Source organism: Salvia splendens, chromosome 12 (assembly GCF_004379255.2).
Source record: "Salvia splendens isolate huo1 chromosome 12, SspV2, whole genome shotgun sequence".
Classification (NCBI taxonomy): Eukaryota; Viridiplantae; Streptophyta; class Magnoliopsida; order Lamiales; family Lamiaceae; genus Salvia; species Salvia splendens.
The window spans coordinates 21,773,148-21,794,183 of record NC_056043.1 but is presented as its reverse complement, the minus strand read 5'-3'; the positions used below and the strand labels follow the sequence as shown (position 1 = coordinate 21,794,183).

General features: G+C 39.3%; 1 protein-coding gene and 1 pseudogene across 2 annotated transcripts; one reads left to right on the top strand and one right to left on the bottom strand.

The window, feature by feature from the left end:
- Positions 1-3,760: 3,760 nt before the first annotated feature.
- On the top strand, positions 3,761-6,763 carry LOC121759536 (protein CYCLOPS-like). 2 transcript variants are annotated; one of them, XM_042155154.1, is made up of 10 exons: positions 3,761-4,181; positions 4,262-4,317; positions 4,424-4,583; positions 4,657-4,709; positions 4,795-5,426; positions 5,520-5,563; positions 5,661-5,706; positions 6,066-6,114; positions 6,224-6,352; positions 6,496-6,763. In XM_042155154.1, the coding sequence occupies exons 1-10, from the start codon at positions 3,999-4,001 to the stop codon at positions 6,617-6,619; spliced, it is 1,476 nt and encodes a 491-aa protein (XP_042011088.1). In that variant the 5' UTR covers positions 3,761-3,998; the 3' UTR covers positions 6,620-6,763. The 2 variants fall into 2 exon arrangements, with proteins under 2 accessions (XP_042011088.1, XP_042011089.1); XM_042155155.1 differs by having other exon boundaries at positions 4,048-4,181; positions 4,435-4,583.
- Positions 6,764-7,235: 472 nt separating this feature from the next.
- On the bottom strand, positions 7,236-18,576 carry LOC121757709 (annotated as a pseudogene).
- Between the last annotated feature and the right edge of the window lie 2,460 nt (positions 18,577-21,036).

The following is a 21,036-nucleotide window of genomic DNA, read 5'->3' as shown; positions in this document are numbered from 1 at the left end:
TGAGGTCAATTTTCACTCTTTTGGACAATATTTAGGACTAAATTGCCCCAAGGCCTTGATTTGAATGCTAGAGGTGTATCAGTATGATGATATGTTGTCCATCCCTCTTCTTCTGTCTCTCATCCTCCTTTAACTTTATTTTTCTTGTATCTACAAATTCATAAAAATGTTGATTGCTTTCTTCTACTTCATAAGGTTCAAATGATTGCAAAGGTTGTTGGTGAATAAAGTTCTCGTACGAATATTGTTGGTGTCGAGACAGAGCATCAATTAAAATAGTGGCAGATCCACGACATAAAACTTATGGAATGTTTACTTTGTGTGTGAAAATAAGGGCAAAATTGATGGATGCCATTTTTTCCAATGGTGAAAATAAATGCAAGATGAGTGGATGCCATTTGGAGGGCAGTTTTGCGAACAATGAAAACTGGACATTCTCTCAGAATTGTTTATGCATACAACATCCCATCAATCATTTTGCATTGAATATTTGAAGTAGAAGATTTGGAGGCTCAGAGTTTGGTTGGAAGATGGAAGTTGCCATCTATATAAAGCGAGTGTATTTATTGATAGTAGTTGGGAAGATGGGAAGATGAGAGTTTGGATTGAAAATGGAAGTTATCGTCGTCAATATCCCACACATCATTATTGTTGTACATAGTAAAATTTTAATTTCGTATGAAGTACCAGAACTTATTATGAAATCGTATACAAAGTATCCATGTAACTTTGAAAGAAGTACACATTTAAATTTGACAGCCTGCAGAAGATGACAAAACTAGGGGTATATTACACCCGAAAACCTCATTCGTGATTATGTTGAATGGTAGGGGTTTATGGCGATATTTGTTACAAGCCCAAAAGCCAAAAACTAAATGTGTGATTCATTATTTAATCTATTCTCAAACTCCATAGGTAGTTATGAGGTCTTCTACTCTATACACCTTTCCTTTTCTTCCATCCAATTTCTTAGATCTAGTTTTTTGGGATAAGATCCTATCGGTTTTAGTGTTAATTGAGCTTGCACACTTGAGCCAGTGTTGGGCAAACATGAGATCAATTTGTGAAGATATATTGGAAACTTCTTTAAAGTTAAGAAAATAATTGTAATGAATAGATTGATTGATGTATAACAACAACCTCCATTACTTAATGCCCAAATCTGCCCTCATATGAGAAACTATTATATTTTCTCTGAAAAAATACTTTAAGATGGTCAAATGTAACTATTGTGTTGCTAATACAATATAACCAATACTTGGACATTGAGAAACTTCAAAGTAGAAATTCCCCACAAGAAGTCGAGAATGCACTTTTGGGATGAATCACCTCTGTATAAAAATACGACTAAAATACATTAATATAGTCAACATGAATTTTGTATCGAATGCGACCTGCCATTGAAAATCAACCGGCCAAAATTTCATGTTTGAAAGCCGCCGGCTCTGGTTTTTTAAACACAAAATAATAAAGTGTCTTTACGAATTCTCATGTCTTATGTCTAATGTATTTAATTAAATTTAAAGGTATATTTTCTTCATCAATTTATAGATGTATAGAATCTCATACCATTATGTGTGCTTGAAAATAATTTTGAAAATAAACTACTACTGATGAAGCGTTGGATTTTGGTTTTATATTAAATTTTCATTGCAGCAAAAGGCGATTCCGTCGCCTTGGCAACCCCCACACTCCTGCCCGATATCATGTAAGGGGATTCAATCAGGGTACGCAGTAGTCCATTAAGGGGGAGGCCTTAACTCACTGGCTGTCAGAAGTCCATCTCCCAAGGCCTCGCACTTGTGCCTGAGAGATAGATTTTGGTTTTATATTAAATTTTCATTGCAGCAAAAGGCGATTCCGTCGCCTTGGCGGCCCCCACACTCCGGCCTGACATCATGTGAGGGGGTTCAATCAGAGTACGCAGTAGTCCGTTAAGGGGGAGGCCTTAACCCACTGGCTGTCAGAAGTCCATCTCCCAATGCCTCACACTTGTGCCTGAGAGATGGAAGCAACTACATGACAGCAGTGAGATTCGACCCAGGCTCATTGCAGCAAGATCTGCCCCTCCGTTGCCAACTGCGCTACGCCCCTGTGGGCATTTATATTAAATTTTCATGTTTACTAGGCTAGGCGAAGAGGTTTTTGCTAGAAGCAACGTTTTTCCTTCAAATAGTAGATCGATGATTCGAAATAAATAAATAAAAAAAATTAAATAACTATAAGTCGTTGTCCTAGTTTTATTACAAAAAGTAATTGATGTAGACATATGAGGAATTATGTTAAAGAAATAGTCAGGCCGCTCTGCCTGTATATGCTTCTACATTTCCAATCAAGTCAAACTCAATTCTAAAATATAGAATTAAATCTCACTATTTCAAATCAAAATCTGTTATTTATGTTTGTATTCCTCCCGAAAACGTACACACATCGATGAAGGAACATAGAAAAAGGAAAAGATTATGATTCACTAGAAAAATTTATGACATTGTCCAATGTTTGAGATTTTTTTCTGAAAATGTCACATGTTTTAACATTTTAGTACTCAGAATATATATGTAATTACATTTTCGACCTACAAAAGTAACTGTGACACACCGTTAGAGAATGTGACTATTATGATCCGAATGTTAGAATAATATATACTCTCTCTATAATAAATTGCTATCCTTGTGACTATCATTGTGAAATTTTTTAGCATTTGGTTTAGTAGTGGTGGATTAGGTAGAATTCATATTTTGAATTTAGACGATGGATTAGGTTGTATTAAGCAAGCCATCGTCATTGTTAACAAAATCAAGCTATAAACTGCCAATACCACATTAAATAGTAATTACTATTACTAACTTTAATACATGGATATGGTCTTAAAATTTATTGGGCAAATTGTCTATAAAGTCATGAACTTTTACAATAGTTTGGTTTTTCCCGTAAATTTTAAATGTTGCATGAAAAGTCATGAACTTTACCTGACTGTGTAAATTTCTCATCCGACCCGACCCGACCCGATAGATTTCCGACACAAACTTATCCTATGTGGTGCGCCGGAGACGTGACTTTGCAAATGACAAATTTAGGGTTCAATTCGAATTGTGGAATTAATGCTACTTTTATGCTGAATTCGATTTGTGGAATTCGATTTGTATGTTTATGTCGATTTGTATGCTGAATTCGATTTGTATGTTTTCATTTGTGCTACTTGTCTGTTTGTGATAAGTCCAAAGTCAGAGATTGCAAAGATAGAAGATAAACAGAATTAGTGGAATTTTGCCAAGTCACGCTTCCTGCAAGCCACATAGGATAATTAATTGTGTCGGAAATCTGTCGAGTTGGGTTGCATGGGAAATTTATACATTCCGATAAAGTTTATGACTTTTTATGCAACATTTAAAGTTCACGGGAGAAATCAAACTATTTTAAAAGTTCAAGACTTTATTAGCAATTTCCCCAAATTTAAATGAATAGGCTACAAGCAATTTAGGATGGATTTATTCTTTTTCACCACTGTTTCACACTTTCACTTAAAATGAGCAGAAAAGGACGAATTTAGTTGACTGGAATAATTCACAAGATTATGCTTCTTGATTCCTAAAACACACATTTTATAATTGAAGTTGATCTCATCCTATATGTTTGTTTATTGTTCAACTTGTGGGAAAATATGACATCCTATTCCTGATAGTGAAAGAATTGAGATAATTAAAAATTAATGTATAGTTCAATAATAATGGCTCTCTGAATAGTTTTTCTTGATCATATATAGAAGTCACATTATGTTTTCTTGATATTTGAAGTAGTAGGATTTTTGCCAAGAGAAAAGGCTGTACATATACCAAGCTTATGTGGGAGGAAAAATATGAAGTTGTGATGACTTTTTCCTTAGTTCAAAAGTTGCAAAAAAATGGAGAGTTAAAGAGCACCTTTTGATATGCAATTGATTCAATTCATATAGAATAAAATTATTATTATTAATATTAGTAGTAGTAGTACTAGTTTTGATGGAGAGCGAGGGGAGAGGCTACTCGGAGTTTTACAGGAACACGAGCGAAGAGATGTTCATCAAGACGATGATGGAGAGCCCCGTTGGAGTACCAATGGAGATGCTGGGATTCAAGAACCTCACCCCGAGTTTTCGAACAGACAGCGAGGAGCTCTTCAAGAGCTGGCTCACAAATGGAGAGGCAAGATCCTATTTTCAGAATTTCTCTACTTGTGTTTGGACTGAAAAATACTCAAGTCTGGTGTTGTTTTCTATTGGCAGAACGGTGGCTGCCATTCAGCTGGCGTCGGGCATCGCCCTCGACCGGCATCAAGAAGGTCACTTTTGTCATACCTATCTATCTATCTATATACGTATCAGAAACAAATATTCGTTCAATTCAATCATGTATGTTGATGACGTTTCTCAAGTAATACAAAGCAGGATCTCCACAGAACTAGCTGGTTTGAGCAATCAAAACACGAGGCAGAACAACGAAGATACGTTTCCACAATCCAGTTACGTGGTTGCTGCTGATCTTGAATCAACGAGGTCTGAAGACTTCAAAGGGGTGCAGCAGGCTAGCAATCTGTTTCTGGCAAAGGTACTAAACTTCCCAATTCAAGATTTAAATCTCGGGTTTCAATCTCAGCCGCTGCTGTGCTGTGTAAACGCAGGCGTGGTTCCACAGTTCTCAGCCTATGACTAGGAGCAGATCATCTGAACTGAGGTACGTACATACGTGCATCTTCTGCAGCTAACGAACTCACTCAAAAATCGAGCAGAGCCCTAATCGATTATGTAATTTCTTCAAGGAGGAGATATGTTGCAATGCAAAACTCACAAACACCAATAGGCATTGAGGCCATGATTCAACAACAACAACAGCAGCAACACACACACTTGAACAACAACAACAACATGTCAACAAGCTATGAAAATCCAACTCATTTCAATGCAACATCATTCATGTCTCCATCCAATTCATCCTCGTCCACGTTCCACAACCCTCAAATGGGATACGAGGACAAGATCTCGTCTGTTGTCAGCATGCTCAAGGGCACTCTAGAGCGCAAGAAAGTCGAGAGAGGAGCCGTTGATGCCACTGCCACCTACTATGATAATAATGGTGGACAAATTTTATGTGACGCGTTTGAGAATCAAGGGACTTTTGGGGATGTTTCTGTGCTCGGAGATGATGAGACGAGGGCGCTGCATACGATAGAGGAGTCGTTGATGGAGGGCATTTTGGGACCTCTCAACCAGATGAGCACACTGTCAAGGGAGCCATCTCAGAGTGAGTCTTCTGCTGCTGCACCCATGGCTTCAAGTGGTGTTGACATCTACGAAGATCCTTGCATCTCCGCACAAGCTCCTAGTGTTTGTGAGAGCTCAAGGCATCAAATGGGGAGGCGAAGAAGCCCTGAAGATTGCTCAAGGAGCAGAGGTATGCATCACATTCTTCTACTCATTCACTTTATTTTTTTTTTATATTTAGGCCACTTTTATTGTTGAATTTTCACTTCTTGATCTATTGTAGATTTTAGAGAACGTGTGTATGATAGCTCAAGAGAAGATCAAAAGGTACTTTACTACATCAATTTTGTCTAAGAATGGTTTCTTGATATAAACAAAAAACTGATCCCAACTTTTTCTTGCCTTTTATTCTATCAATTTGCAGCAAGAAGGTTTAGTTCGATATGGATCCATCAAATCAACTGGTTCAGGTAAGCATTCTTGCAAAAGTACCTTTTATAAGCATTCTTGCAAAAGTATTTACATTTTGCTGGGGAATATGTAGGGTGTCGAAATTGATTTTGAAATAAATAATATTGGGGAGAATATATCTGAGTCGAGTCATCTAATCATGTCTCTAATCTCTAAACTATGAAATAGTGTGTGCTCACGCAAATGTTGCTCAGCATATCAATTCTCTATATGCATATAAGCTACAGTATCCAACTCCATCAGTGGTTAAATTAGTGTAACCAGTTAAACCAACCGTAAACCAATAGCTTCACCAGTTCACTCATATTTTTAAAAACACTGATCTAAACTAAAGATATTAATATTGTATGTTATGCAGTTGACAGAGGAGATCCAACAAAAAAACGTAGGGTGGAGCGATCACGCAAGTACGTACTTACTTTAGTTCTCCTATCAATTTTTGGAAACTTATCAAGTTTATCTCAACTTTGTTGAAATTGTATCAACTTGAAAAGTGATTGTTTATGAGTTTTGAAGGATGGCGGAGGCGAAGGAGAAAAGTTCGACGCCACCAGTGCCGTCGGACATGCAATCCATCTTGAAACGATGTGAGAATCTCGAGAAGGAAGTGCGTTCACTTAAACTCAACTTGGCTTTTATGAACAGGTGAACTTACATAGATACTTGCTTGATTCATACATCAAACAGTAGTTGTAGAAGATAAAATTATTCAATTGTGTATCATGAAAATGTAAATGCACACAAAATTCATCTAGCTTTTTCCCTAACAAAAGTAAATTGTTTGACAGAAAGGATTCAGAGCAGACTAAACAAATTGAAGAGCTTCAGAAACAGAATCAAGATCTGGGAGATGAAAAGGAGAGACTACTTGAAGAGATTGAGAGGATCATTTCAGAAACTGCCAATATCTAACTACTTTTACCACCAACCTAAACGTTTCTATTATTCCACTTTTTCACTACAACTCTCTAAATGTTCCCATCTTTATAATACTTCAATCTATGCTATTAGCTTTCCAAGATTATGGACACAATACTTCCTGCGTATGCTATATGATTTGCACGCGTATACCAAATTTCCGAATATTGCATGTAAAACACCAGCTAGTAAGAATCCTTCTAATCAATCGGTCAGAGGTTCGAGTCACCTCGTTAAGACGTGTGTGAGTTGGAACTCTGAAAAGGTACAATAACAAGCAAACAACCATAATAACTAGTCGAAGATAACAAATCACTAACAACTATGCAACTACAAATTTGAAAAAGCATAAAATCTATACAGATCACATGAGAAAATAAGATCAAATTGTAATCGTAATGGAGATAAGATAACTACATACATGTAAATTATAAGATAACAAATCAATAACAAACTATCCAACCGCAAATATGTAAAAGCATAAAACCTATACAAATCATAAAAGCCAAGACTGCATAGTAATGAAAATAACCACAAATATGTAAGAACATAAAATCTGTACGAATCATAAAAGCCAAGATTACATGTAAATTTGTAATGGAAATAGGGATAGTCTGAACTTTCTTTTTGGAAATTTTCATGATTAATATGTGATACAACAATTTTACAAGAAGAAAAAAAAAACTATACATTTATGTTCCTGGTATATAGGCAAGTGTACTACCTACAGCAGAACTAGAGGACTAACTGCTAAAATTGCTATCTTAGTCTGTTACAAAAACCGTTAAAATATTTCATGCTTTAGAGATGCAGGTTCTCAGACTTGTCAACAGAACTACTGGAAAATTGAGTGCCTTTCTAATGTAAGCATATATACGTCTATGACAGACCGAGCCTTTGCACGTATTACACGGTGACCCAACTCATGAAAGAAAACTACATTGCAAAGAAACAAACTCGCTTTAATAAAATAGTACTTGGGTGAGGCGTGGACGTCCAGGATGCAAATAGTCGGCGAATGATGGCTAGCAATGGGTAGAGAACTGCAATCAAGGTAACGGATAGCAAGGACGTTATAAAGCCGGAAATAGCTCCAGCTATTAGATCCCATCTCCAATGGTGTATTGATCCCAAACCAGAAACCCATGACTTCAGTAACCTTGTAAACCTGAGATGATATGAGCAATTTATATGGACCAAAAAAGACAAAGGGATAAGAAAAAGGTACCTTTTATAGACATATTTACAATCACATAAGCATCCAAGAATCTTCAATGCATATAGACCAATATAAAGACAGAATATGACATGCTGGTAGAAACAAAGAATTGATAACATGGTTCTTGAGCCAATAAAGAATAGAATCGGATATTAAATCATCACTCGAGCATTTGTACAAAATTATTATAACTGGGATCATAGACATCAAACCAACATCAGGAGAGATCAACCAGATACATACCTGTAATTTAAAGCAAACTTCACTTCCTTAATATGTAACAAGTGCCTTGTTTCAGGTTACATTCATTTATCTAGAGAAAACATAATTGGCATAAATATCTGCAGCAAACTAGCAACTATTTTTTCGAAATCAATTCAAATTAACAAGTTACTGAGCCACATTCCAATTTTGGTTCCTGAAAATTGGATACAAGCCTAAGGACCTCCACCAAAAAAAAATCTTCTCAATGGAACTCTAGCTATCAGACCTTAAGAAACGGCTGCCTAAGCTAATTGGATGGGGTATGGGTATGCAAAAGTGGATAGATTCAAGTGTTTAATTGCTAAATCTCAAAGCTCTGAAGCAGCATGTGGTGCCATGTATTTTACATAAAACACACATGTAGAAAAGTTCAGCAGACAGAGAAGCTCAGCTTAAAACCTACCTTCTTAATTGCAACTGATCAAATCCAATATAAGACTGCTCTCATGACTAATAAATAGCATGACAAATAGAGAATTTCCTTATGATGTTCTCAGTTATCTATGATATACAGAATCTTCAAGTGAAAATATGAGTATCATGTAAATGTAAAAGACCTAAAGGAGAAACCTACAGCTCCAAAACTATTCACAGGCATAATATTTACTTACAGTATGGAATATCGTTTAAGCATCTTGACAGTAGAATGATCCTCGGCTTGGCAATTGAATAAACCTTAAATATTTATATTAACCTTAGAAACACCCAGAGTATACCAGCACTCATATCTTTCATTTACCTGAAAAATCAATGTGACAGTATGTAATCACATACCAATGAAATTTTAATTTATAATGAGGTAACTACATGCCTCTTGGAATCCAGGAGATGAAGGGATCAAACTCTCAAAAGCTAGAGATCCTTCAAATTTAGAACATCATCCCAAAGTCTGGGTCTCAAATGTTCACCTTAAATTTATCCTTGGTCAACCAGGCAGCCCCAAAATTGGGTCTACACTTGTATGGAAGAGCTTCTTTTGGGGCTTCTGCTGATGCAAACTTTGCTTGTCATGAATGATCTACGTATTCAACCTGAGATACATAACAGAATGTATTGGAAATTAAAGAACTAGAAAGATGCATTAGGAAACAAATGACAAAAGAGGCACACCAGAAATTGTACTCTTTTAAATCAATTGAATTGCTCCATAAAGCATACTCACATGCTGGGATATTTAATAAATGGAATGCATACTTGTATAAGGGATCTTTATTCAAAAACGTTACTGTGAAATTATTAGGAAATCCACCCATGTCACTGATATGGAAACCAGGCCCAAGTGTTTATGTTACCTCATATTAGTATTTATCAAACATGCTAAAACAAGTACCAGAAAGTATTTATTGATCTTCTTATGTGGCAGAGATCAGAATTAGATACTTGTTTCCACGCAAATACTATCAAGAGGGTATGTAAGATACATCTTGGTATCAAATAGAAACGACGTCAGTGTCTCCCTTTTTTCTGTAATTTTGTAGTAGCTATCTAGGTAGTGGGACACTGTTAAGTGGTGACATGCATAGGCATATCACCACCATTAAAGTTATACTAGCTGATACTGAACTTTATCAGCATGAAAAGGTGGTCTCAGAAGCTCGCAGCATTTAAACTGCCGGATTGGCTCTTTGAGCTATCAAGGAGCAGAAAATGACCTAAAAAAGTTACATCCTAGCGCATTATAGATTTTCTTGAGTCACCTTATGTAAACAAATTTATACATAAATACCACAGAAATGAGCAATCTAACAGGAAGTATTTTTCAAAAATGGCAAGAGCAAATTGTTTCAACATTCATGAAACAATTACCTCAAAAACAGAAGCCCAGTAGTAGTCATAATGGTGCCGATACTTTTTCCGTTCAAAAGGGTAAAAGACATGTTTAGCTTTATAGTTAAAAAGACCTAATTCACAGACCTTTTGTGAAGAACGAACCTACGGTTGTGATGATCGAAATGCAAATTAATGAAATGACAACATGCAAGGAAGAACACAAGCGAATTACGTGGTTCGGCGTAAGCCTACATCCACGGGCAGAATCTGGTGTGTTTCTTTATTGATCACTCGAGAAATTACAAACATAAGAGCACTCAAAACTCTCAAGAATTTACAAGATGGAAAACCCTCAACTCGCCCGAAAACTTCTTGCTTCGAGAGCTAAAAACGCACAGCTGAAAGATAACACTTCCTCTCTTGAATTCTCTCTCTATCACTTTTGATTTCTGTTGTTGTTAGTTCCGGAATGAATCGCAACTCCCTTAAGAAGTATCGATCAAGAAAACCGCCGAACAGCTTCCTTTGCCGAACAGCTTCCAATTGCCGAACAGCTTCCAATTGCTGAACAGCTTCCTTTTGCCGAACAGCTTCCAATTGCCGAACAGCTTCCAATTGCCGAACAGCTTCCAATTGCTGAACAGCTTCCTTTTGCCGAACAGCTTCCTTTGGCCGAACAGCTTCCTTTGGCCGAACACGGTTATAACCGTTTCCAACGGCTAGTTCCTGTTTTGGTTCCCAACGGCTATTTCCTGACTTGATTCTTCCACCAGCTCAATCCGATCTTGATGAGCTCAAACACTAACAAATCCTCCACCTTTGAGCAATCTAAGATCCATCATCACCAGTTCCACCTTCCTTCCCATACTTACAAATTTCGGACCACCCCAACCAAATCCAAGCAATGTCGGAACTTGGATCTTGGTAGGGCTTTAGTAAGTGCATCAGCCGCATTGTGCTCGGTGCTGACCTTCTCAATCTTCACCGCACCCTTCTCAACCTCATCTCGAATGAAATGCAGCCTCACGTCTATATGTTTGCTGCGTTCATGATATGTCTGATGTTTCGAGAGACAAATCGCGCTATTGCTGTCGCACTTGATCACAACATTCTCTTGCTTCACCCCAAAATCACCAACTATACCCCTAAGCCAGAAGCTTTCCTTTACTGCCTCAGCAAGAGCTATATACTCTGCCTCCGTCGTCGATAGAGCCACCACGGATTGGAGATTAGACTTCCAGCTCACCGCGGAGCCGAACAAGGTAAATATGTACCCAGATTGTGAGCGCCTATTATCAAGGTTAGCTGCATAATCTGAATCGCAAAACCCAATAATGCTATCCTTATCTCCTTCATTCTCTGATTTGAACATTATTCCCAGATCACTACTTCCTTTGAGATACTTGAGAATCCCTTTCAAAGCCAACCAGTGCTCTCTTCCCGGACAGGACATGTATCTGCTCACCACGCTTACCGCATGAGAAATATCAGGCCTTGTGCATATCATCATATACATCACACTCCCAACTATGTTGGAATAAGGTATCTGGCTCATCTCTCTTTCTTCTTGCTGATTTCTGGGACATTGTGATTTGGACAGCTTAGTCTGTTGTGATAGTGGCACTGAGGTTGTTCTACTCTTGTCAATCTGATATTTGCGCAGTACTTTCTGAATGTAGCCTTCTTGGGACAACCACAACACCCTCTTATCTGCATTTCTGAATATATCCATTCCCAAAATCTTGCTAGCACTCCCCAGATCCTTGATTTCAAATCCCTTTTTCAATAAGGCTTTCACCCTATCTAGCTCCTGTCTATCTGGTCCAGCAAGCAAGATGTCGTCTACATATAATAGCAAATACACAGCAGGTCCCTCAGACTTTGATTTGAAGTAGACACAACTATCATATCTGGAATTTATAAATCCCATACTCTGCATATGTTCATAAAACTTGATATGCCATTGTCTACTTGCTTGCTTCAAACCGTATAGACTTTTCTTTAGTAGACAAACCTTATCTTCACTCCCATGTATCACAAATCCCTCTGGCTGATTCATGTATATAGTTTCCTCAAGCTCTCCATGAAGAAAGGCTGTCTTCACATCAAGTTGGTCCAAAAACCAACTTCTTTGAGCAACTATAGCTAGCAAAATTCTGATTGAGGCATGCTTTACCACTGGAGAAAATACTTCATTATAGTCTATTCCCTCCTCTTGTGTGAACCCCCGAGCTACAAGCCTAGCCTTGAACCTAATCTTGTTCCCAACCTCCAACTTTTTCTTGTATATCCACTTACAACTCACTGGTTTTTGTGTGGAAGGTCTCTTCACAAGCACCCATGTCTTGTTCTTGATCAGGGACTGTATTTCATCTATCATAGCCTCCATCCACTGCTTGCTCTCCTTAGAACTCATAGCTTCCTTGAAGCTTGAAGGCTCTGCATACTCTATGTTTTCTGCAACACATAGTGCATATAGCAAGTATTCTTCTTCACTGTATCTTGTAGATGGTTTAGGGATTCTTCTGACCCTATCTCTGGCTAGAACATAGTCACCCAAATCCTGCTGCTCTTCTTCAGGGTTCAAGACATCAGCATCTGCTTCTTCTTGTTCACTATGATTTCCCATCTGCTGTTCAGGCTCAGCAATTCTATCTGCTCCAGAAACCTCCACCTGAACTGATTCCTCAGCCTCCTCAGGTTCTGGAACACCCATCTCCACCATCCTCTCAGGCTCTGGTTCTTTCTCAGAATGAGATGGCCTCTGGCTCTCTTGAGCCTTTTCTAGAAATGGCATCCTACTTTCTTCAAATTGCACATCTCTAGAGATAATAACTTTCTGATTTCCTGGCTCTATGCACCACAGTCTGTAGCCCTTCACTCCCTTTTGGTATCCAATCATCACACATCTCAAGGCCCTTGGCTCCAACTTACTTTGCTTGATGTGTGCATAAGCCATACAACCAAAAATCTTCATATTCGAATAATCCATGGCCTTTCCATACCATCTCTGATCAGGAGTGTCAAAAGCTATAGCTGAAGAAGGACTTCTATTGATGAGAACTGCTGCCATACTCACAGCCTCACCCCAGAATCTCTTAGCCATTCCAGAGCCAAAGAGCATACATCTAACTCGCTCTAGGATGGTTCTATTCATGCGCTCAGCAACTCCATTCTGTTGGGGATTAGATGGAGATGTCCTATGCCTCTTCATACCTTTCTGCTTGCAGAAAGAATCAAACTCCCCACTCAGAAATTCCAGCCCATTATCAGTTCTTAAACACTTCAAAGAACACCCTTTCTCCACCTCCACTTCCCTACACCACTCCTTGAATTTCATGAATGTCTCTGATTTTTCCTTCAAGATAAACACCCATAATTTTCTAGAAAAATCATCAATAATGGATAGAAAGTATCTACCTCCACCCAATGAAGCTGGTGTAGCTGGGCCCCACAAGTCACTGTGGGCATAGTCTAGTGGTGACTTTGAGCTGTGAATTCCTCTTCCATAGGGCAGTTTCTTACTCTTTCCGAGCACACATTGCTCACACAAACCCAACTGCTCATTGGGATTTTCCAGCTTAATCAGCTCCTTCTTGGCCAATTCTTTAATTCCAGTTTCTCCCAAGTGTCCGAGTCTGAGATGCCACATTCTTAAGTCTAATACCTGCACCAGATTCACAGATCCAGTAACCACACTTGCCTTTAGATAGTATAGGCTTCTCTTTCTCTCAGCCATCATAACAACATCACCATTCTTGACGATGTTCATAATCCCATCAGATAATATGCAATTATATCCTGCTGCATCCAACACTCCAATAGAGATCAAATTCCTCGTAATCTCTGGAATAAACCTCACACCAGTGAGTAACCTGATGGAGCCATTATGAAGTCTAAGCCTGATGGACCCAATTCCTCTGATTCTGCATATCTGGTCATTTCCTAACAAAACTGATCCAGCTGCATTCTTGATTTCCTCAAAATGACTTCTAGTTGGACACATGTGGAAGCTACATCCAGAATCCATGATCCATGGAAGTTCTTCCATGTCCTCAGTCACACACAGAGCCTCCGGGACCACCAACTCTTCTGCAATATCAGCATTGTTCTTGCCATTCTCTTCCTCGGCCTGCTTCTTCTTCCAAACCCAACAATTCTTCTTTATGTGGCCTGGTTTCTTGCAGTGATGGCATGATCTGGTCTCTTTCCAGTCAGCTGTCTTGTTTTTCCATGGCTTCTTCTGTGACTTTCTTTTCACATTCTTCTTGTGATCAGCAACACTCAGACTCTCAGACACTATTTCAGTGGACTTTGGATTAGATTTCTGGATTTCCTTGAGCTTTAGAGCAGAGTACACCTCTTCATATCCAATCTTGGACTCTCTACCAAGAAGTATAGCATCCTTGAAATGCTCATAACTTGGTGGCAAGGAATTCAACAACATCAGAGCCTTGTCCTCATCTTTAATCTCTTCATCAATGTTCTCAAGATCATCGATGCATTTCCCAAATTCTTCGAGCTGTTCCAACACACCTTTTCCATCAGCAATCTTGAAAGTGAGAAGTTTCTGCTTCAGGTGCAGCCGATTTGCCAAGGATTTGGCCATGTATAATGACTCCAACTTGGACCAAACTCCAGCCGCTGTCTCCTCCTTTGAAACTTCTCTGAGGACTCTGTCATTGAGGTTGAGTATCAAGGTACTATATGCCTTGTACTCTCTGTCTTGAGCCTTTGCCTTCTCCTTTTCATCAGGCTCGGGCTTCTCCTCCTCATTACTGCCTCCACCATTTAGGGTTTCCCATAAACCCTGTTGCATCAAGATTGCTTTCATCTTCAGCCTCCATAGGCCAAAATCATTTCGGCCTGTGAACTTTTCAACATCAAACCTTGCTGCAGCCATTATTCAAACAGGTTGAGCGCCTTCTTGAGGAAACAAAGAAAGAACTCCCAAAACTTTATGCCTTCTCGATCAATTCAGTGGACGAATTTCCCACAGACGGCGCCACGTTGTGAAGAACGAACCTACGGTTGTGATGATCGAAATGCAAATTAATGAAATGACAACATGCAAGGAAGAACACAAGCGAATTACGTGGTTCGGCGTAAGCCTACATCCACGGGCAGAATCTGGTGTGTTTCTTTATTGATCACTCGAGAAATTACAAACATAAGAGCACTCAAAACTCTCAAGAATTTACAAGATGGAAAACCCTCAACTCGCCCGAAAACTTCTTGCTTCGAGAGCTAAAAACGCACAGCTGAAAGATAACACTTCCTCTCTTGAATTCTCTCTCTATCACTTTTGATTTCTGTTGTTGTTAGTTCCGGAATGAATCGCAACTCCCTTAAGAAGTATCGATCAAGAAAACCGCCGAACAGCTTCCTTTGCCGAACAGCTTCCAATTGCCGAACAGCTTCCAATTGCTGAACAGCTTCCTTTTGCCGAACAGCTTCCAATTGCCGAACAGCTTCCAATTGCCGAACAGCTTCCAATTGCTGAACAGCTTCCTTTTGCCGAACAGCTTCCTTTGGCCGAACAGCTTCCTTTGGCCGAACACGGTTATAACCGTTTCCAACGGCTAGTTCCTGTTTTGGTTCCCAACGGCTATTTCCTGACTTGATTCTTCCACCAGCTCAATCCGATCTTGATGAGCTCAAACACTAACACCTTTGATGACCTCAGATCCACACCTGCATAGATATCAACACCACTGATTTGAGATAGGGAAAAGAAAGATACGACCGTGCACAAACAACAAAAACCCAGTGTCGGACATCGAACTCAGAAACAAAATTTACTACCGAAATAAGACTTACGATTCACCTTAACATCGGAAACGAAATAAACCTTCCAGATCACTTAATAATGAATGTAAACAGAATTATTATACAATGACCATCCACAATGCCGCCCAGCCGAGCGCCGGCGCTGGGCGGTTCGCTGGGCGGTCTATTGCAGTCGTCCAGCGGGCGAATGGAGAGAGAAACCGCGCAGCGCTGGGCGGTCGCGTGGCGCTGGGCGGTCCGCTAGGCGCTATTGCAGCGCCCGGATCGCCCAACGCACCGCCTAGCGCGAAATTAAAATTTTTTTTTCTGAAACACTATATATACGCGCTTTGCTCGTCATTTTCATTCGCACCACTTGTTTTAACGAGTACTCTCTCTATCTTAATTTCTGTACAAGAGCAACAACGCGAAATGAGTAACGCTGGTGGTGGTAGTGGTGGTAGCGGAGGGGATGCTGAGGAGTACGAACTTCGAATGGCCGAAGCGTTGGACGCCTATACGACCAACGCGATAAACCAATGGATGGAAAGGGCCTTGCAGCCGGCGATACCTCGACCTCCCCCAGTGGTCCACCGCCGCAGTGTGATTGATCGGGATCACGTAGCTGCACATCAGCGCCTATACGAAGACTACTTCGCACAGGAGCCTCGGTTCAACGCCAACCTTTTCAAGCGTCGTTTTAGGATGAGCAGGGACATGTTTATGCGTATTGTCAACGCATTGGAGTCTCGATATCTGTATTTCCGCTTCAGGCACGATGCGGCTGGCAGACCCGGCCACACACCTATTCAAAAGTGCACTGCTGCAATCCGGCAGTTGGCCTACGGAGGCGCGGCAGACATGTGGGACGAGTATCTCCACATCGGTGAGACGACTGCCCTGCAATGTCTGAAGAATTTCTGTCTGGGAGTGATAGAAGTATTCGGTGATCAGTATCTCCGAACGCCTACCCCCGAAGACTGTCAAGATCTGTTGCGGATGCACGGGAGTCAGCATGGGTTCCCGGGTATGTTAGGCAGCATAGATTGTATGCATTGGGAGTTGAAGAACTGTCCCGCAGCCTGGAAGGGGTTCTACACGTCCGGCTACAAGGGAAAAAATCTCACGATGATCCTGGAGGCCGTAGCTGATTACCGGCTTTGGATTTGGCACGCGTATTTTGGGATAGCTGGTTCGAACAACGACCTCAACGTCCTCAACTCGTCGCCACTTTTCAACGAGCAGTGCCAGGGCGTCGGTCCGGCCATCAGTTTTGTCGCCAACGGCAACCAACATGATATGGGCTACTACTTGGCGGATGGGATATACCCTAGGTGGCCCGTCTTTGTGAAGACGATCCGATGCCCAGGAGATGAGAAGAAGGCCTACTTTGCGGCACGGCAGGAGTCGGCGCGCAAGGACGTGGAGCGCGCATTTGGTGTGCTCCAGTCTCGATGGGCGGCAATTAAGGGTCCAACGCGTTTGTGGAATGTCCAATGCATTGCTGATATAATGTACGTCTGTATTATCATGCGCAACATGATTGTCGAAGATGAAGGTGGCGAACTGACCAATTGGGTCAACGACGATAATGAAGCCGGTCCAAGCCACGGCGTGGCCACCCCCAACGTACGACCTCCTACAAGCACATGCCGACATGCGCCAAACGACGGCTCATATTCGACTCCAAAAGGATTTAATTGAAGAGTTATGGGCGCGGAGGATTGACCGCCGTTAGTTTTTTTTAATTATGTAATTTTTTTAATTAATGTACTTTTTAAATTTTATTAATATTAGTGAATTTTCTTGTTTTTGTGTCGTAAATTTAATTCCGTATATTGTGTGATTGTTAATTATTTCATTTTGTATATATTTGTTAATAGTGATGTGGATATTATGTGGCTAGGCTATGGCTGGGCTATTTACTTGTTTTGATGATGTGACAGGAGGATTTTTAGTGCTGATGATATGGCAGTGGCTAGGCTATAGCTGGGCTATTGCTGGACTATTCCTATTGTAGAGGGTCTTAACTACAATGCAAATCAGGAAAATAGCTAAATAGATTCCTGACAACAATGTCCAACAACCACACGCGAGAAAACGAAGCCGTGAAAGCATTCAACACTCTAAAAAAAGAAACTATTCTGATTCCCCCTAACTTCTCGGTAAGACGGTAAATCATCATTAACTAAGCCGGAGCTGCATACGCTCAAATTCATTCCACACAGAAATAGCAGCAGCGCAGAATAAAAACATACACAATCCATCAATTCAAAAACGGATCACTTAGCACTTACTGCTGGAAACTATCCTGCAGCGAGACTGAACCGAAATCGGGCTCCAAATTGATAAATTCCCGATCAAAACAGCAAAATACAGAACCGAAAATGAAAGCAGCAGAATGATTAGGAAAGCGAAAGCGACGGCGAAGCAGGAACGGAGAAACGAGCGACGGAGAGTGGTGCCACCGCCGTCGCCGTCGTTGGAATCCCTCAGCTCTTCCTCGCTATTTGCGGTTGTCGCTCAGCGGATTTCCGGTCACCGGGAATTCATCTGGTGATTGGAGTTTGAGTAGAAGGTAGTTGTGCTCTGTTATTTATTGGGAATGGATCCTTGCTGTGCTCCCCACCGGGTGCCGTGCTCTCACATCACATCAAAATATTAATAAAATAAAATATTAATTATATTTTGCTTTTTATAATATGCTATGAGAGCACAGCACCCCTACTGTGATTGGGAGCATAGCAGGAATCCATTCCTTTATTTATTTGGTGTCTGTCTGTCAGCGCAAAAAATGCTTTATTTCATCCAAATCCAAACGCCTCGCATTTCTATTAAAATACTCTATTGATTATTTTTTAGCCCTTCTCCTAACATACACAAAATATTTAGTGGTTTTAATGTGATTTGGTATATCTTACCAATACATTATTAACAAGTGGAAGTAAATAGAGTTACACTTCCAACTAGATAGATTAATTATAGAAACATAGTTAATTTTTCTTAAAAGAAGTACTCCCTCAGTTTCTTCATAGTTGAGACAAAACTTTTCGGTACGGAATTTAAGAAAGGTGATGTTGAATGTGTTAAATAAATAGATAAAAAGTAAGAGAGGGAAAAAAATAGAGAGAATAAAATAGAAAGTGAGTAAAGTAGAGAGAATAAAGTAAGAAAGTATAAAGTAAGAAAGAGAAAAAAGTTACTATATAGGGAAATGACTCAACTATGAGGAAACTTCTCAAAATGGAAAAATGACTCAACTACAGAGAAACGGAGGGAGTATTATAGTTAAATACGGAAACTATACCAAAATATTGGAAATTAAACATATACATAGAGTAATAAATATATGCATACACGTGAATAATATATAAAGTGATCATATTATGTTATACATTTCAAATTTAATGGAGTTGCTTTTTTTTACTTAATATAATATAATCTACGTGAACAAAAAAATATGATGATAACTTAAATTTTGTTAAATTTAAATTAAATTTACTATATGAATAATTATATAGTGTAATTCTTATTTTATTTTATAATTGCAATTTCATCATATATATGATTATATATTTTGTTAAGGGTGTATATATATACACGTGAATAATAAAAAAATGATCATAATGTATGATTGTTATTTCCACTTTTCAAATTTGATGGGGTTGTTGTTTTTTTTTCTTATATAATCTACATGAACAAAAAATATGATCATAACATATAGATTTTGTTAAATTCAAATTAAATTTTCTATATGAATGATTATATAGCCCAATTCTGATTTTATTTTATAATTGCACTTTAATCATATATATGATTATATACTATGTTAAAATATAGCTATAGATATTAATAATAAATTTAGAGTAAAAGTTGTCGTGAAATTATATAATAAAATAAGAATTAAACTATATAATCATTCATATAGTAAATTTACTTTAAATTTGACAAAATTGAAGTTCTGATCATATTTTTTTCGTTCATTATACATTAAGAAACAAAATAGCAACCCCATTAAATTTGAAATGTGTAATATAATATGATCACTTTATTTATTATTCATGTGTATGCATATATTTATTACTTTATGTATATATTTAATTTTATTCTAGTCTGTTGTGGCTGGGTATAAGACCATCAGTAGTGGGGTGCCCTATAGCCCGCCCTATAGGGCGTCCTATACTCCGCTAAGTCAGCTTTTTTATCCTTCTACCGTTCACCTGCAATGGGGTGCCCTATAGCCCGCTCTATAGCATTTTATTTATGTTTTGTATTTATTTTACTTTATTAGTATTTGAATATAAATAAAATTGCAATTTAAGACTACAAATTTTAAAAACTTCATTTTATTGAAAAAGTTGACAGCGTACCATGCGAAATACTTAAAAAAACTACAATTTCAACGGCGGTTACGTGCTCAAATTTCTTCAATCATGTCGGACATGAGTCGAGCATGGCCGCAACATCATTCACGCACTCGAATAAGGCCCGAGTCAAGCCCTCCGAGGTACTCCAGTCGTCGTCGGGATTCATTTTGATAGAGTGAGAAAGTATTGAGTTGAGAGAGAATTGAGTGATGGTGTGAAAAATGGAATAAGAAATGAGGTATATATAGAGAAGAAAATATAAAATAAAAAAATGAAAACGCGTTGCATCGGGCGCGCCGATCGGGCATCGAGGCGTTAGGGCGCAGAGGATGGTTCGGGCTTCGGGCAGGGGCCTTCAGTGGCGCTCTAAGGCGCACCCAATGCATCGGGCAGGCTATAGATGCTCTAATATGGCCATTTAGTATCACTCTAATAAATTAAAACTTAATTTGTGAACTTTAATCAATTATTTACAAATTTAGTACGCTTGTAACCTTAACTAATCATATTTTCTTTGACGTACAAGATTGTTGGATTTTTTTTAATAGTCGCTTCGCACATTTATTTTTGGCCTTTGACATGAAAGAGTCCAACAATCACAAATTGAAATCATATCCGTTCACACGCCGAGACCAAACAATGGAGGAAATAGAATGCATGGACCTCAAGGGAATTGGTCAAGCAGTCCCCAGGGCAACTGGTTCAGTGGAGGACAGCCCAACTGGTTAGGCTGACATCAAGGCCCCCAGTCAAGCAACTCCGGGAGGCAACCGTACAATCAAGTGGTGAGCTATGTTCTGCCACATCAAAGGGGAAATCAGCAGCACCTAGGGAACCAACAATACCATTAGCCCAGTATCAACCAGAGCACTATAGGCGGTCAGACTACCCTCAGCCCAGCCACGGTGGAGGACCTTCGAATCAAAGATATAACAGGCACCCCAACTAAGGTCCAGGAGAGGCTTTGGCTCAGCACTATCAAAATGATGCGATGCGTGAAATCCAGGAAGCACAGAAGGAGC

Bases quoted from the DNA above. Each gene is read 5' to 3' on its own strand.
- LOC121759536 (XM_042155154.1), top strand. From the start codon at position 3,999: ATGGAGAGCGAGGGGAGAGGCTACTCGGAGTTTTACAGGAACACGAGC. The intron at 4,318-4,423 runs GTCACTTTTGTC...AATACAAAGCAG, and splicing joins CCTCGACCGGCATCAAGAAG to GATCTCCACAGAACTAGCTG. The intron at 5,427-5,519 runs GTATGCATCACA...GATCTATTGTAG, and splicing joins AGATTGCTCAAGGAGCAGAG to ATTTTAGAGAACGTGTGTAT.